The sequence below is a fragment of the Halichoeres trimaculatus genome, unplaced genomic scaffold, assembly GCF_033239565.1.
Source record: "Halichoeres trimaculatus isolate MK-OKI-2021-1 unplaced genomic scaffold, fHalTri1.1 fHalTri1_scaffold_19, whole genome shotgun sequence".
Classification (NCBI taxonomy): domain Eukaryota; kingdom Metazoa; phylum Chordata; class Actinopteri; order Labriformes; family Labridae; genus Halichoeres; species Halichoeres trimaculatus.
In genome coordinates this window covers 1,572,982-1,588,168 of record NW_027437197.1, presented here as the reverse complement: position 1 = coordinate 1,588,168, position 15,187 = coordinate 1,572,982, and the positions used below count along the sequence as shown (strand labels likewise).

Below are 15,187 nucleotides of genomic sequence, written 5' to 3'. Positions count from 1 at the left end.
TGGCTGATTTAATTAGCCATAACAGTCATATATAACAGCCTCCTCCTCACAGGAGTGAGCCACCGCGGGCATTTTAATGACCCCGTAATTCAATTAACCGCCTCCATCAGCTCCACCATTGATTTGTAGCAGAAGAAGAAGAAGAGGAAAAAAAAAAGCTGCTGAAAGTTGAATTCTGCAAAGTCGAGGCGGCCTGTAATTGCTCAAGACACAGAGATCGGAGGAAGGGGGGGTCTGGGTGGGTGTGGGGGTGGAGGGGGGGCTGGGTTTGAGGTGGCCGTGTATAAATAGTGTGCTCTCAAATACACAGTCACAACAGCAGGAGTGATCTCACCTCCTCTCCACCCCTCTCCTGTCGATCGCTGCTGCTGCTGCCAGCCTCCAAAAAGCCGAGCGCACACATCCGCGCAGAGCTGGTCCCCACCGAGAGCCGCAGAGCTTCCCTGCACTGAGACTTCACGGTGGATTTCCAGGACCAGGACCAGGACCACTGCTGAGCGCACACAGCCCCGAGCCATGGAAGAACTTACGGCATTCGTGTCGAAATCTTTCGATCAGAAAACCAAGGAGAGCAGCAAAGACAGCATTACGTACCGGGAAGTTTTGGAGAGCGGCTTGAACAGGGCGCGGGAGCTGGGCAGCCCCGAGACGAACCTGCAGGACATAACGGAGGGCTGCCCGGTGCATCTGTTCAAGGACCATGTCGAGCTGGAAAAGGAGAAACTGAAGGACTTTAATGTTTCCAGGGCGTCAGATGGTAAGGGCTGATTTTTTTGTTGCATTGAGAGGAAATGATCCGTAATGTGTCGGAGAAATGTCTCAAGTTCGGTTTGAATCCAGAGCGACGGCTTCGGTTTTTACAAATCCTCACGAGTCAGCGCGAAAACACGGGTTTTATTATGACAGGCGTCATGTTTGAGTCTATTTACAATTGTAAAACAGGATTCTGAGGTTAAAATGTTTAATTTGACGAAGCAGGAGGCGGGCCCTGCCTTTGATCGTGTTTTTAACTCTTTCGTTTTTTTTGTTTTTGTTTCCAGAATCAAACTTTTACGCAAAACAAAAAAAATACTGTGAGCCATTTTTAGAAAAAAAAACACAACTTTATTTTATTTACAGGAAAATTTATTTAATATGATTTAATTTAACGCGCAGACTAGAAAACATTTGGCGACCAAACTAATCCACAGACTGCACCAGGAGGAGCTAATGTGAATTCTCCACGGTCGATTTTATTTTCTTTGTATTTTAACAACAAAATTTGATTTCTAACTGTTATTTTAAAACCCATTTACTTTAATTTAAACCTTTTACTGTCTTATTAATGTAAAGTAGCCCCAGCTGTACAGTTAGCAGTCAGTACGGGCTGTAATCGTCCGGCATGCTGCGCCTTTCACTCTCAGCTTTGTAGATGTTATTCCTCTAAAATAAAACAAAAACTGTAACACACGCTCACTTTTATAATAAAAACTGTTATTAATGGAGTGTTTTAAAGTGCAGTTGCTCAGGAGGAGAGGCCTGTGTGCTCCCAGCAGTCACACTGTGCAGAGTTTGGGACATTTAGTGTAATTTTAGCTTCTTTCTATATTTATCCTGCTGCAGGAGGAAGAAAGCTTCAGAATTTCCTGCTTTGAATTTTTATTATTTACAACTTCCAGATTAAAACATTTCCTCTCTTTGTGTTATTAATCAAATTAGCACCATGCTCTCTTTAATATTATCTTTAATATTTATTTAAAATCATCTTGAATAAAAGAAATAATCCATTTAAAACAACAAATATGAGGACGCAGGCTGGTGGTGTACCTGCAGCAGCTGTCAGGTGTGTTATATTTAATCAGGCACAGCTCACAGTGTGTATGTGTGTGTGTGTGTGTGTGTGTGTGTGTGTGTGTGTGTGAGGGAATAATAAAACACACTCTTTAACAGCTGATTAGCAGCCACAGTGTACATTTGGGATATTTATGGTTTTAGCATTAGAGCTCTGCTGAAATGTTGAGGCTGACACCTCTGCTTTAAAGCTTTACATTTCCTCTGCGTGTTTTCAAACCAGGGCAGATAATTCGACCTAAACCTGCGCCGTTTATCCCGAGCTTAATTCGCTGCTCTTTGAATAGCCTCTAACCTTATTAGGCCTACATGCCATGCTTGACTGATTCACTTCTATAGACGCACTGACGTTACATTAAGACTTATGGAGGCTGGAGACGCAGCCACAGGCCCCCCTCTCTCTGCCTCCGCGCTGCAGAGCACCCAGGCCCCTGAGAGAGGGCCCAGAGTGGGGACACCCTGTGATGCATGTGCGGCTGTTAATGCAGCTCCTCATGACGCTAACATGTGCTGTTTCTCTGTCACTCGTGGGCCGTGTCACAGGGATATACGAGTGTAAGGAGAAGAAGGAGGACGTGAAGTCTGAGGACGAGGACGCGCAGGGCAAACTGAAGCAGCGGAGGAGTCGCACGAACTTCACGTTGGAGCAGCTGAACGAGCTGGAGCGGCTGTTCGACGAGACGCACTACCCGGACGCGTTCATGAGGGAGGAGCTGAGCCAGCGGCTGGGACTGTCCGAGGCCAGGGTGCAGGTCAGGGAGCTACATCTGTGCTATACCTTCCATCCTTCTGCATTCACGGCTTTCATTTCCGGCTGGGATTCATTTATTCACACCTAAAGTGTCCACACTGCCATTAAACAAAAGATTATCACGAATCAGAAGTGTTAACACACAACACACCTTAGGGAGGTGAAGCAGGAGTGTGTGCGTAAATTCGGTGCCATTTACGCACCATGTTGGAATCGTTGTTTTTCATCTCCTGGGCCTGAATTTACGCAACATCCACCAACATTGATTAAAAAAATAAATTATACCACATGATAATTCTGCACATAAATCTTTAAAATGAAATTCTCATAAACACTATTATCTTTTTTGAAAAATGACGTAAATTATCTGCGCGCACCACAGTTATTTTAATGTGGTTTGAGTCCAGCAGGTTGTAAAGTTTGACCTCATTCTGGCTCACTTAAAAATCATTTTTTTAAATTTAATTAAATTAAATAAATATAAATATAAATTGTGTCACATTCAAGACTCAAGTTTTTGCGCATTTGCAGAAAAATGCGTAAATTACTCTAAAAATCTGAGTTTATTAATCTGCAGCAGGTTGACCAGCAGCCTGGGGGGAAACATGGTGACTAAAATATTACTGTAATATTCCTGAGGGGGTTTGAAAAGTATCAGTGGTGGTCAAAAGTGGATTTGTTGTCATTTTTCCTGCCCTCTGGTGCGTAATGGTCTGTTTCTAGAAACTCCAGCTCTGCAGTGGCTGGTGTAAAAAAAATCAACATTTAATTTAATCTCCAGGATTATTTATGTTTGTCTTTAAGAGTGTGGAGGTTGGAATAATTTCATATTTCAGTTTTATTTACCCACAAACTGACACAACGAACGTGCTTTTATTTTGTAGCATCAGTGAAATCAAACAAGTGTAAACTGCTGTAAATCACGCGGGACCCGACAACCCCGTGAACTCGCAGCTGCAGGCCTGCACAGCCCCAAAACACTCTCCTCCGATCCCAGCAGCCTTCAGGGGCCGAGCAGGAAAAAAAACAGACTCCAAAGCAATGATTAAAATGAATGAAGAGCCTGAATGGCTGCTTCAGGGGACGCGCTCTTATGTCAACTCGGATCCCTCCTCATTTTCTTTGTAATATCTGCCATTGGCTTGATGTAGTGTCCCCATAAAAAGAGATTAGAAATAACTCGATTCTCTCCCAAACTCTGCTGCTGTTCAGCTTTCTAATCGGATAAATAAGAGCCATCACAGAGAGCGGATTTGTTGCGGAACATTGTCAGAATAAGGTGATAATGTGCAACGATTACCAGAGAACTGAGGGCGTTGGAGTGTTTTAACTAAAACCAAAAACCCACAGTGTGTGTGTGTGAGTGTGTGTTTCCTGAGAGCACTTTCTTCAAGCTCCCTGAAAGCCACTTCTTTATGTCGTGTTTTCCTGCACATTTGGAGGCAGTGAGGAGTCGCAGCAGGACTGGAGCAGCCTGGGAAGGAGCTGAACGCGCTCCGAGCAGCTGTCAATGAATCTAATTGAAAGTTATGAGAGCTTGGTGAGGAGCAGGCAGTAATTCAGTTACGACTAATATCTTTGGGTTTCTGGCGCGCTGCTAAATTAAATGTCATTATTCACTGTCTCTATTAAAAAATCAAAAAGGAAATGAGATTAGGGTATTTGTGAAGCGCATCATTGAGTGGCCCTTAATGAAGAAATAACTGTCTGAACCAGTGTAGTTCACTTTGCTTAACATACTGGCGCGTAATTGGAATTGATCCCGGGCCCGTCCAATATGAGCCTTGATTTATCTGAGGGATTACTGAGAGTCTATGCAAAATCACCTGAGACTCTCATAAACACCTTTACAGACAGCCTGTACCGCTGTACCTCTGCTAACACCTCTGCTAACACACCGCATGGGCAGGGCCAATCAGCGTGGGTCCTAACACAATAACACTCATAATCATTATAATTATAATAATATAATTATATATACATTTAAAGTGGTGAAGATAAAAATATGTTTACACTTTCACCGTGATAAAAGGCTTCAAATTTTTTTTTTTTTTATTTCTAAAATGAAAAAAACATTTTTTATTTCGTTATGTCTCGTGAAAATGTAGATTTTTATTCTTCGTCTATTTTAATTTGAAAATTCTCTTCACTTTCCGGTTATGAAAATATTCCTTAACGTCCAGGTAAAAAGAAATTAATCAAAGCCGTTTTAAATTTTTAAAATAAAACACATTAAAAGTTTTATTTAATTGTTAAAATAAATCAAATAAAGGCTAATTTCATAGCAAAATAATAATAAATAAATTAATTAATGTAAAAAATAAAATAAAAAATATATATCCCAACGTGTTAGTTAATTGTGAAAAATCTTTCTACGTCGAATTAAATTATGAGAAAATTGTGAAAAAATTACCAAAGCGTTTCTACGTCATTATTTTTTTTCTAAAGTGATTTTTTAAAATTCAATTAAAAAAAAGAAAAAATAATATATTTTTTTCGATCACTCCTCCTCTTGTGTATTTAGTGCTGCTTTATAGACTCTCGTGTTAACACATGGATATATTGATGTTACTCGTTGATCCACGCGGCGCCAAAATGGCTCCGTGCACGTGCTCGGCACCTTGACTCATCATCCTCCTCATCAGCGCGCGCCCTTTGTGGTCGCGCGCAGCCGCTAATTCCTCATCAGTAAATGATAATGATGGCGGGGTCGAAGGGGAGGGGAGATAATGTTATTCACTGAGCGAATTAGCCTGATGATGATTAACAATAGGACTCTGAACACACACACACACACACACGCGGAGCTCTTATTTTGAAAATACTTTATTATTATTATTATTATTTTAAAAAAGTAATAATCCTTTAAAAGTCTAATGTAAGATTTAATTTTATCTATTTTTCTTTTTTTTCTGCCTAAAAACAACACTCTTTGCAGCATCTCCTTTAATTTTTAAAACATCACTTTGCTAACAAAATAAAAATAAAAATAAAAACACTTTTATCTGATCATATTTAACCACCTCCTGTTTCATATTTCCCATCAGTTGTAATTAAAAATCCTCTTTATTAATATATAATAAGATAAAACATCCTCTTAATTAAAAATAAAAATATAATCAGTAGTGTTTTTTTAATTTAGGACTTTTATTTTGTATTTTTCTCACACATGTCCTCTTCCTCTCATCCTCAGGTCTGGTTTCAGAACAGAAGAGCGAAATGTCGAAAACAAGAAAACCAGATGCACAAAGGTAAAAACACGCTGCTTTCTATCTTCTTCCTATGTTTTTCTTTTTCTTTTTCCTTTTTCCTTATTTTCAAATTTGTCGTGTGTGAAGAACAACAAACTGTGACCTCCTCATCTCACATAACAACAACTGTCTGGCTGTCTGACAGACATCTTTCCCTTCTCTCCAGGTGTTATTCTGGGCTCCGGCAGCCACCTCGACGCCTGCAGAGTAGCACCCTATGTCAACATGGGCGCCCTGAGGATGCCCTTCCAACAGGTAGGAAAGATGTTTCTGCAGAGATTTGTTTCTCAGGGGAGCAGAAATGTGGTGCACGCTTTGAATCAGGTGATAATTTGAGGTTAAGATGCAGAAAAGGAGTTGTTAGTCAGGAGGTGTGTGTGTTTGTGTTTGGATGGAGGCTTTCTGTGACTGCACACATGATCTCAGTGTGTGTGTGTGTGTGTGTGTGTGTGTGTGTGTGAGCTGGAGCAGGAAGCAGCAGCCAGGCCTCGCTGCACCTTTCACCTCCTGGCTGCGTGCTGCAGAGCTCACAGGGGTCTGAGAGGTGGACAGACATCTGATCTGCAGCGATCTGCCTCTGCCTCCCCCGGCCCGCTGTGTTGTCCGCCTGACCCCTCGTGAAAAAGCGGCGGCCTAATTAAGCCAACAGTGCGGCAGGCAGGCGCGAGCACATAAAAGAGATGATGAAAGCGCGGGGAATGGAGTGGGCTCTGATGGATATTGGCGTTGAGCTGCGCTGGCAGGGGTGGAGGCTCCAGGCCCGCATACCGAGATGGGAGAGCTGTTTGAGGCTGCACGGTGCTCTGCCGTCACAATGCAGCAGCGTTACTCTGTGTTTATCGCTCTGATTTCCTGCTTCACCAACCAAAAAGTGAAGGAAGCTGCAAAACGCTCTTCGTAAACACCAGAGGGTGAAGGAGAGAGAAACATGCACCACCTGTTCAGTCAGGATGAGTTTCTGTCACACGTTTCAGAGAGCTGATGTGCACTTTTTCCATCACGTTCGAATGTTGTCGTTGTTGTGCTCGTGTTTGGATGCTGCTGAGCAACTTCAAATCTCAAATTTAATTTTCCCTTTCATTTAACAACTTCAACATGAGTCACTTTCGCTCTTTCCCGGGGCCTCCGTATGAGAGGAGGCAAAGTGGGAAAGTAATATTCGGTGGAGTTCAAACTTTGACTTGAAATGCTTCTATTTTGGTTGGAGTAGAAAGCACTAACACTCCAGTTTTTCCCACTTCTTCCCGCGGTGTTTGAAACACATGAGGACTGGCAACAGGCTCAGCGGCCTCCCTCTGAAGTTACTGGATGCTTAATTTTCACCTACTTCTTATAAAATAATTGCCAAGAATGTGAAAACTGATATTCTATGCTCCTTATGGTTCCCCTTCCTCCCCCCGTCGACTCAGGAATATGTCTGGATAAATATTTATAACTCCAAATATGTGAATATCTTTTTAGTGCAAAATTGTTTATTTATGCAATTGAATACATAATCAGGATAACAAGACGCGCATATTTCCAAGGGTATAAGCGAGTTCTCAGTCTGAATTAAACAAATCTGTTCTGGGTCCCAGAAACACTTTGATTCTGGACGATTAAATTGGATGTGGTGTCTGAGAGCGATGTATGATTCATTAACTTTTAGAATAGCTGACGTGAAAAAAGGCCGAGCGCAGCTTTCGCTATTTTCTTAGAAAACACAGAGTAAGCATCAGCTCCGAGGGGGCAGCATCTGAGGGGAGCGTAATGGTGTCAGACTGTGAAACCTAAATCCACACACACACACTCGAGGCCGCTCTAACTGTGTGTTTCCATCCCGCAGGTCCAAGCCCAGCTCCAGTTGGACGGCGTCACCCACTCCCACCCCCACCTGCACCCTCACCTGGCCACTCACGCTCCCTACCTGATGTTCCCGCCCCCTCCCTTCGGACTACCAATCGCCTCGCTGGCCGACTCGGCCTCTGCGGCGGCGGCTGTGGCGGCGGCTGCCAAAAGCAACAGCAAGAACTCGAGCATCGCCGACCTGCGACTCAAGGCAAGAAAACACGCCGAGGCTCTGGGACTCTGACCCCAACCGGGCCGCCCCTCCGCCCGCCTGATGCCCATAATCGCCTCTCACACAAGACTGAGCCTGTGAAGGGCCGTGACACTCACAGCTAAAACTAAACAAAAACACTGAGAAGTGGGAGTGAAAGAGAGGAACACATACAGGGAGAGGGGGAGGCAGGAGAGGGGGAGGAGGAGGAGGAGGAGAGTGGGAGAAAAAAGGAGGGGAGGAGAAAATTGTCACAAACCAGCTGCCAAAACAAACCACTTGTAGAGAAACGGTAATGAAATACCAGTGAAATCACCTTCTACTTTTCGCCCCAACAGGCGGGACTTCTGCGGGGCCAGTGGCTCAGTCCACTCCAGGCACAGATCACATCCCAAGGACCGTACAAACACATGTGGATGTCTGTGTGAGGGCCGGGGCCCCCGACAGAGCAGAGGACGTTAGCACAAAGCGAGCAGCAGCAGAGGCTCCTCGCCGACGCTGGCTGACGCTCTCTGACGCTCGTGGACAGTGCAGAGAGCTTTTTGTGGACTCAAACACCGACTCACCGAGGCGCTGGAACTGCTCTCACCTTTACGCCCGCTAACCCCCCTCCCACCCCCCCTCTTTAAACAGAGAAACAGTAAAAACCGGGCGTGCACGAGCTCAGAGGGAGGACCACACCTGACGCTAACTGGTTTCACACTGCCGCTCTCGATTATGGTTCGATCCCCGTCTCCTTCTGGACTCAGACAAAAGCAACAACGCAGACAGATGTTCTCCCCTCTCCTCCTCCTCCTCCTCCTCCTCCTCTGTCTTCATCCCTCCCTCGGTCTTGTGTTGTGTCCCGGGTAAAGAAGTGAAGATAGCCTTTGCACTTCAGGGTCTTGTATGTGGGTGTTTACAAATGGCACTACAAGCAGATACTACTTTACTAATTAAAAAAAAAAAACGGGGAAAAGGGGGCGGGGTTTGATATTGTCATGTGATCCTGAAAAAGGACATTATCTTGGATAAAGGGTATAAAAAGTTTTGTTTTTCCTCTCTCTTTTTCTTTTTTTGTAACTCTGAAAATATGAAGCATCAGTCAAACTGAAATGCAATGGTGTGCAGTTTAAGTGCAATACTGTAAATAGGCGAAAAAAGTAAAAAACAAAAAAACAGCTAGCAGTTACTCCTCCACGATAAAGAGCCCCATGATCCTTCAGTTGTTGTTTCTCATGCACTGTTGAGAGTGTTGCATTTCTTTGCCAAACACACCTTTTCTACAGCTCATGTCAAGGTGCCATACCCCCAGATATCCTCATGTGTGTGCGTGTGTGTGTGAGTGTGTGTGTGGAAACTTCGAGCACAGAGTTGGATGCAGCAGGAAGGAGCAAACCGAGGACGCGCTTCGTTCTGCCGCTACTTTCTGAATCCTCCTCGACTCTCCCGTCTCCTCCAGAGAAGAGCAAACATTTGGATTTGTTTTTGGAGTTTGAGGATGATTTAAAGCCCTTTTTTTCCACGCCGCTGCTGTCAGAGCTGCACCACATGTCGATCTGTTTCAGATCAGAGTCCGAACCCTCCTCTGCAAACAGACCTCCATTTCTCTGTGTCTCCATTTAAATTAAACATATTGGTGTTTATTATTTATTATTTTGTCTGAAAGTCTATGAAAGATGACATAGTTGAGCTACAAGTGTACATTTCTACATGGCTTTGCATTTATTTTTGTATGTTTGTTTTTTTTTTTTTTACGTGTTCATTGGATTAGGAGGTGTGGCTGTAGTGCATCGTCTGCCTAAAGGAAAATAATGTAGCGTGTCTGAGTTTACAAACATTTCAGGGATGGTTGAATTCTCCGTGGAATTTGTTGTACCCATTAAAACGATTCTCATTTCATATGCAAGCATGCCTAAACATGAACCATCGTACGGTTTGTTTTCCCCCTTTTGATTCACAAAATATGAATGTACATCTTGTACAAGTAAACTATCAATAAAGTTATAAATATTTGTACTGGAGTTTTAGAGTAATTTACAAACACACACACTCAGCGTCTCCTTCTGTGGATCAATATCAGTCTCACGTTCCTGTTAGCCTCCCCGTTAGCCTCCCCGTTAGCCTCCCCGTTAGCCTCCCTGTTAGCCTCCTGCGCAGAAAATTGAGCTGCTATAAAACCCAGATGCATCCCCTCCTCACATGGTCCATATCTCTGCTCGTGTTCGTCAAAGTGACACAGCCCCAACGTCGTCAAATAGAAGCAAGATGGCCGAACCCCGGGGTGGGAGGCCTGCGAGCGAGCCAGGAGGAGAAACCAGCGAGATTTGAGGGATTCTGTATTTTCTGACGTGTAATCTTCTCTGAGCTCGGTGCTCGCAGAGGATCTTCCCTCCTTGTTTTTTCACGTTGATGATGAACTTTGAGAAGACGACATGAGGAGGTCAAAAGTTAGCGCCTGTTTGTCTGTAACTACGTCCAAAGACACACACATAGACACACTCAGAGGCTGCAGAAATTCAAAGCGTTAAAAAGATTCAAGCTGAGAAAGTTCAACCTGTTTTTGTTGAGGACATTTTTGCTGGAGAAAGACATTTTTGGAGGGAGGAAAGAAATGAACAGGCCGAGATTTAACCACCAAGCTGGACCCTGGTTTTTAGCTCCAACAGGTCAAACCTGTCGTCTTTAGGAGCAGGTGTGGATCAGTTAGTCGTAGAGATGTAAAAACAGGAACCATGCTCGTTAACTTCTTTCATCCTTCATTAAAAAGGTGGATTTCATTTTTTTTTCCATATAAAGATATTTTCTGGTCTCTGCAGCTAAGGCACATTGAAATAAACCTGAAGGTTTACATACATCTGCAAAAATGACCCCTGAACACCTACTGATTTTTTTTTCTAAAGATATGAGGATTAACTTGTTCTGTGCAGCTTGGGTTCATAAGACACATCGCAGGCTTGAACCCTCACAAAATTTTTATAGGAGTCTTAAGAGTGTCTCAAGTGTGTTTTGGTGACATCTGATTTTTGGTCAAATTTCTGAAAAAAGCCTCAGGGGTTAGCCTTTGATTTTCTTTTTGAATAAAATTCAAAAATCATAGAAAATTCAAAATTAAGAGCTTGTTTACCACTAGGGTGTCATTATTAGAGTCTTAGGAGTGTCCCCAGTGTTTTTTTTAAGCATTTTATTTTTGGTCAAAAATTTGAAAAAAAATGTAAGGGGTTAGCCTTTGTTTTTTTTAAATGTCCAAAATTTTAGAAGTTGAAAAAACATCAAAATTTTAACATTAAGAGCTTATTTAACCACTAGGGTGTCGTTTTTGCAGTCTCAGGAGTGTCCCTTGTGTGTTTTTTGAGCAACTTATTTTTGGTCAAATTTCTGAAAAAATGTAAGGGGTTAGCCTTTTATTTTTTTTTTTTTTCAAAACTTCAAAAGTTGAAAAAATTACCAAAATGTCAACACTAAGAGCTGATTTTACCACTACAGTGTCTTTTTTGGAGTCTCAGGAGTGTCCCTTGTGTGTTTTTTCAGAATTTTATTTTTGGTCAAAATTCTGAAAAATTTGTAAGGGGTTAGCCTTTGTTTTTTTTTAACCGTCAAAAAATTTCAAAACTTGAAAAAACCACCAAATTTCAAAACGAAGACCTTATTAACCACCTGGGTGACATTTCTGGAGTCGTAGGAGTGCCCCTAGTGTGTTTTGATAGAATTTTATTTCAATTTCATTTGGTCAAATTTTTGTAAAAAATTGTAAGGGGTTAGCCTTTGATTTTTTTTTTCTTACCAAAACTTCAAAAGTTAAAAAAATCACCAAAATCTCAACACTAAGAGCTCATTTACCACTAGGGATAGTTTTTTGGAGTCTCAGAAGTGACCCTAGTGTGTTTTTACAGAATTTTATTTTTGGTCAAATTGTTGAAAAAATGTAAGGGGTTAGCCTTTGGTTTTTTTTAACCGTCCAAAATTTCAAAAGTCGAAACAATCGTCAAAATTTTAACACCAAGAGCTCATTTACCACTAAGGGTTGTTTTTGGAGTCTCAGGTGTGTCCCCAGTGTGTTTTTACAGAATTTTATTTTTGGTCATATTTGTGAAAAAAATGAAAGGGGTTAGCCTTTGTTTTTTTTTTTTCTTACCAAAACTTCAAAAGTTGAAAAAATCACCAAAATCTCAACACCAAGAGCTCATTTACCAATAAGGGTTGTTTGTGGAGTCTTAGGATTGTCCCTAGTGTGTTTTTACAGAATTTTATTTTTGGTCGTATTTGTGAAAAAATGTAAGGGGTTAGCCTTTGATTTTTTTTTTCTTACCAAAACTTCAAAAGTTTAAAAAATCACCAAAAGCTCAACAGTAAGAACTTATTTACCACCTAGGTGTCATTTCTGAAGTTGTAGGAGTGCACCTAGTGTGTTTTTTCAGCAACTTATTTTGGGTCAAATTTCTGAAAAATTGTAAGGGGTTAGCCTTTGATTTTTTTTTTCTTACCAAAACTTCAAAAGTTAAAAAAATTACCAAAATCTCAACACCAAGAGCTCATTTACCACTAAGGTGTCGTTTCTGGAGTCGTAGGATTGTCCCTATTGTGTTTTTTCAGAATTTTATTTTTGGTCAAAATTCTGAAAAAAAAATGTAAGGGGTTAGCCTTTGTTTTTTTTTAACCATGTATTATTTCATAAGTTGAAAAAATCACCAAATCTCAACACCAAGAGCTCATTTACCACTAAGGGGTCGTTTTTGGAGTCTCAGGAGTGTCCCCAGTGTGTTTTTAAAGAATTTTATTTTTGGTCATATTTGTGAAAAAATGTAAGGGGTTAGCCTTTGATTTTTTTTTAAACCGTCCAAAACTTCAAAAGTAAAAAAAAATCACCAAAATCTCAACACTAAGAACTTATTTACCACCTAGGTGTCATTTCTGAAGTTGTAGGAGTGCACCTATTGTGTTTTTTCAGCATCTTATTTTCGGTCATATTTCTGAAAAAATTGTAAGGGGTTAGCCTTTGGTTTTTTTAACCGTCCAAAATTTCAAAAGTAAAAAAAATCACCAAAATCTCAACACTTAAAGCTCATTTACCACCAGGGGTCGTTTTTGGAGTCTCAGGAGTTTCCCCAGTGTGTTTTTACAGAATTTAATTTTTGGTCAAATTTTTTTTTAAATAAATGTAAGGGGTTAGCCCTTGTTTTTTTTTAACCGTCCAAAACTTCAAAAGTTAAAAAAATCACCAAAATCTCAATACCAAGAGCTCATTTACCACTAGGGGTCGTTTTTGGAGTCTCAGGAGTGTCCCTCGTGTGTTTTTACAGAATTTTATTTTTGGTCATATTTGAAAAAAAAAAAATGTAAGGGGTTAGCCTTTGTTTTTTTTTAACCGTGTAAAATTTCATTAGTTGAAAAAATCACCAAAATCTCAACACCAAGAGCTCATTTACCACTAAGGGTTGTTTTTGGAGTCTCAGGAGTGTCCCTTGTGTGTTTTTACAGAATTTTATTTTTGGTCAAATTTCTGAAAAATTGTAAGGGGTTAGCCTTTGGTTTTTTTTTACTGTGCAAAACTTCAAAAGTTAAAAAAATCACCAAAATCTAAATACTAAAAGCTCATTTACCACTAGGGGTCGTTTTTGGAGTCTCGGGAGTGTCCCTCGTGTGTTTTTTCAGAAATTTATTTTTGGTCATATTTCTGAAAAAAAAAAAATGTAAGGGGTTAGCCTTTGATTTTTTTTTTCTTACCAAAACTTCAAAAGTTTAAAAAATCACCAAAATCTCAATACCAAGAACTTATTTACCACCTAGGTGTCATTTCTGGAGTTGTAGGAGTGCACCTAGTGTGTTTTTTCAGCATTTTATTTTCGGTCAAATTACTGAAAAATTGTAAGGGGTTATCCTTTGTTTTTTTTTTTACTGTCCAAATTTCATAAGTTGAAAAAATCACCAAAATCTCAACACTAAAAGCTTATTTACCACTAGGGGTCATTTTTGGAGTCTCAGGAGTGTCCCCAGTGTGTTTTTACAGAATTTTATTTTTGGTCATATTTCTGAAAAATTGTAAGGGGTTAGCCTTTGGTTTTTTTAACCGTCCAAAATTTCAAAAGTTTAAAAAATCACCAAAACTTCAACACCAAGAGCTCATTTACCACTAAGGGTTGTTTTTGGAGTCTAAGGAGTGTCAGGTGTTTTTTTTTTCAGAATTTTATTTTTGGTTATATTTCTGAAAAAATGTAAGGGGTTGGCCTTTGGTTTTTTTTTTACTGTCCAAATTTCAAAAGTTGAAAAAATCACCAAAATCACAACACTAAGAACTTATTTCACCACCAGGGTGTTTTGGGGGTCTTAGGAGTGTCCCCAGTGTGTTTTTACAGCATTTTATTTTTGGTCAAATTTTTGAAAAAAATGTAAGGGGTTAGCCTTTGTTTTTTTTTAAACCGTCCAAAACTTCAAAAGTTAAAAAAAAATCACAAAAATCTCAACACTTGAAGCTCATTTACCACTAGGGGTCATTTTTGGAGTCTCAGGAGTGTCCCTAGTGTGTTTTGACAGAATTTTATTTTTGGTCATATTTCTGAAAAAAATGTAAGGGGTTAGCCTTTGGTTTTTTTTTTAACTGTCCAAATTTCAAAAGTTGAAAAAATCACCAAAATCTAAACACCAAGAGCTCATTTACCACTAAGGGTTGTTTTTGGAGTCTTAGGAGTGTCCCCAGTGTGTTTTTTCAGAATTTTATTTTTGATCATATTTGTGAAAAAAATGTAAGGGGTTAGCCTTTGGTTTTTTTTTTAACTGTCCAAATTTCAAAAGTTGAAAAAATCACCAAAATCTCAACACCAAGAGCTCATTTACCAACTAGTTGTCGTTTTTGGAGTCGTAGGATTGTCCCTGGTGTGTTTTTTCAGCATTTTATATTGGTCAAATTTCTGAAAAAAATGTAAGGGGGTTAGCCTTTGGTTTTTTATTAATTGTCCAAAACTTCAAAAGTTAAAAAAATCACCAAATTCTCAATACTAAGAGCTCATTTACCACTAGGGGTCGTTTTGGAGTCTCAGGAGTGTCCCCAGTGTGTTTTTACAGAATTTTATTTTTGGTCATATTTGTGAAAAAATGTAAGGGGTTAGCCTTTGATTTTTTTTTTTCTTACCAAAACTTCAAAAGTTTAAAAATTCCCCAAAAGCTCAACACTAAGAACTTATTTACCACCTAGGTGTCATTTCTGGGGTTGTAGGAGTGCACCTAGTGTGTTTTTTCAGCATTTTATTTTTAGTCATATTTGTGAAAAAATGTAAGGGGTTAGCCTTTGTTTTTTTTGTTAATGTTCAAAATTTAAACACCAAAGGCGTATTAACCCCCTTA

The 15,187-nt window shown here is 40.3% G+C and overlaps 1 protein-coding gene across 1 annotated transcript; it reads left to right on the top strand.

Annotated features, from left to right (window-relative positions):
- Positions 1-302: 302 nt before the first annotated feature.
- Positions 303-9,868, top strand: shox (shox homeobox). The gene is given in 7 exon segments (XM_074695549.1): positions 303-757; positions 2,374-2,582; positions 5,775-5,832; positions 5,999-6,087; positions 7,658-7,726; positions 7,729-7,870; positions 8,209-9,868. Coding segments are annotated over 7 exon segments (1,074 nt in total). The 5' UTR covers positions 303-516; the 3' UTR covers positions 8,475-9,868.
- The last annotated feature ends 5,319 nt before the right edge of the window (positions 9,869-15,187 follow it).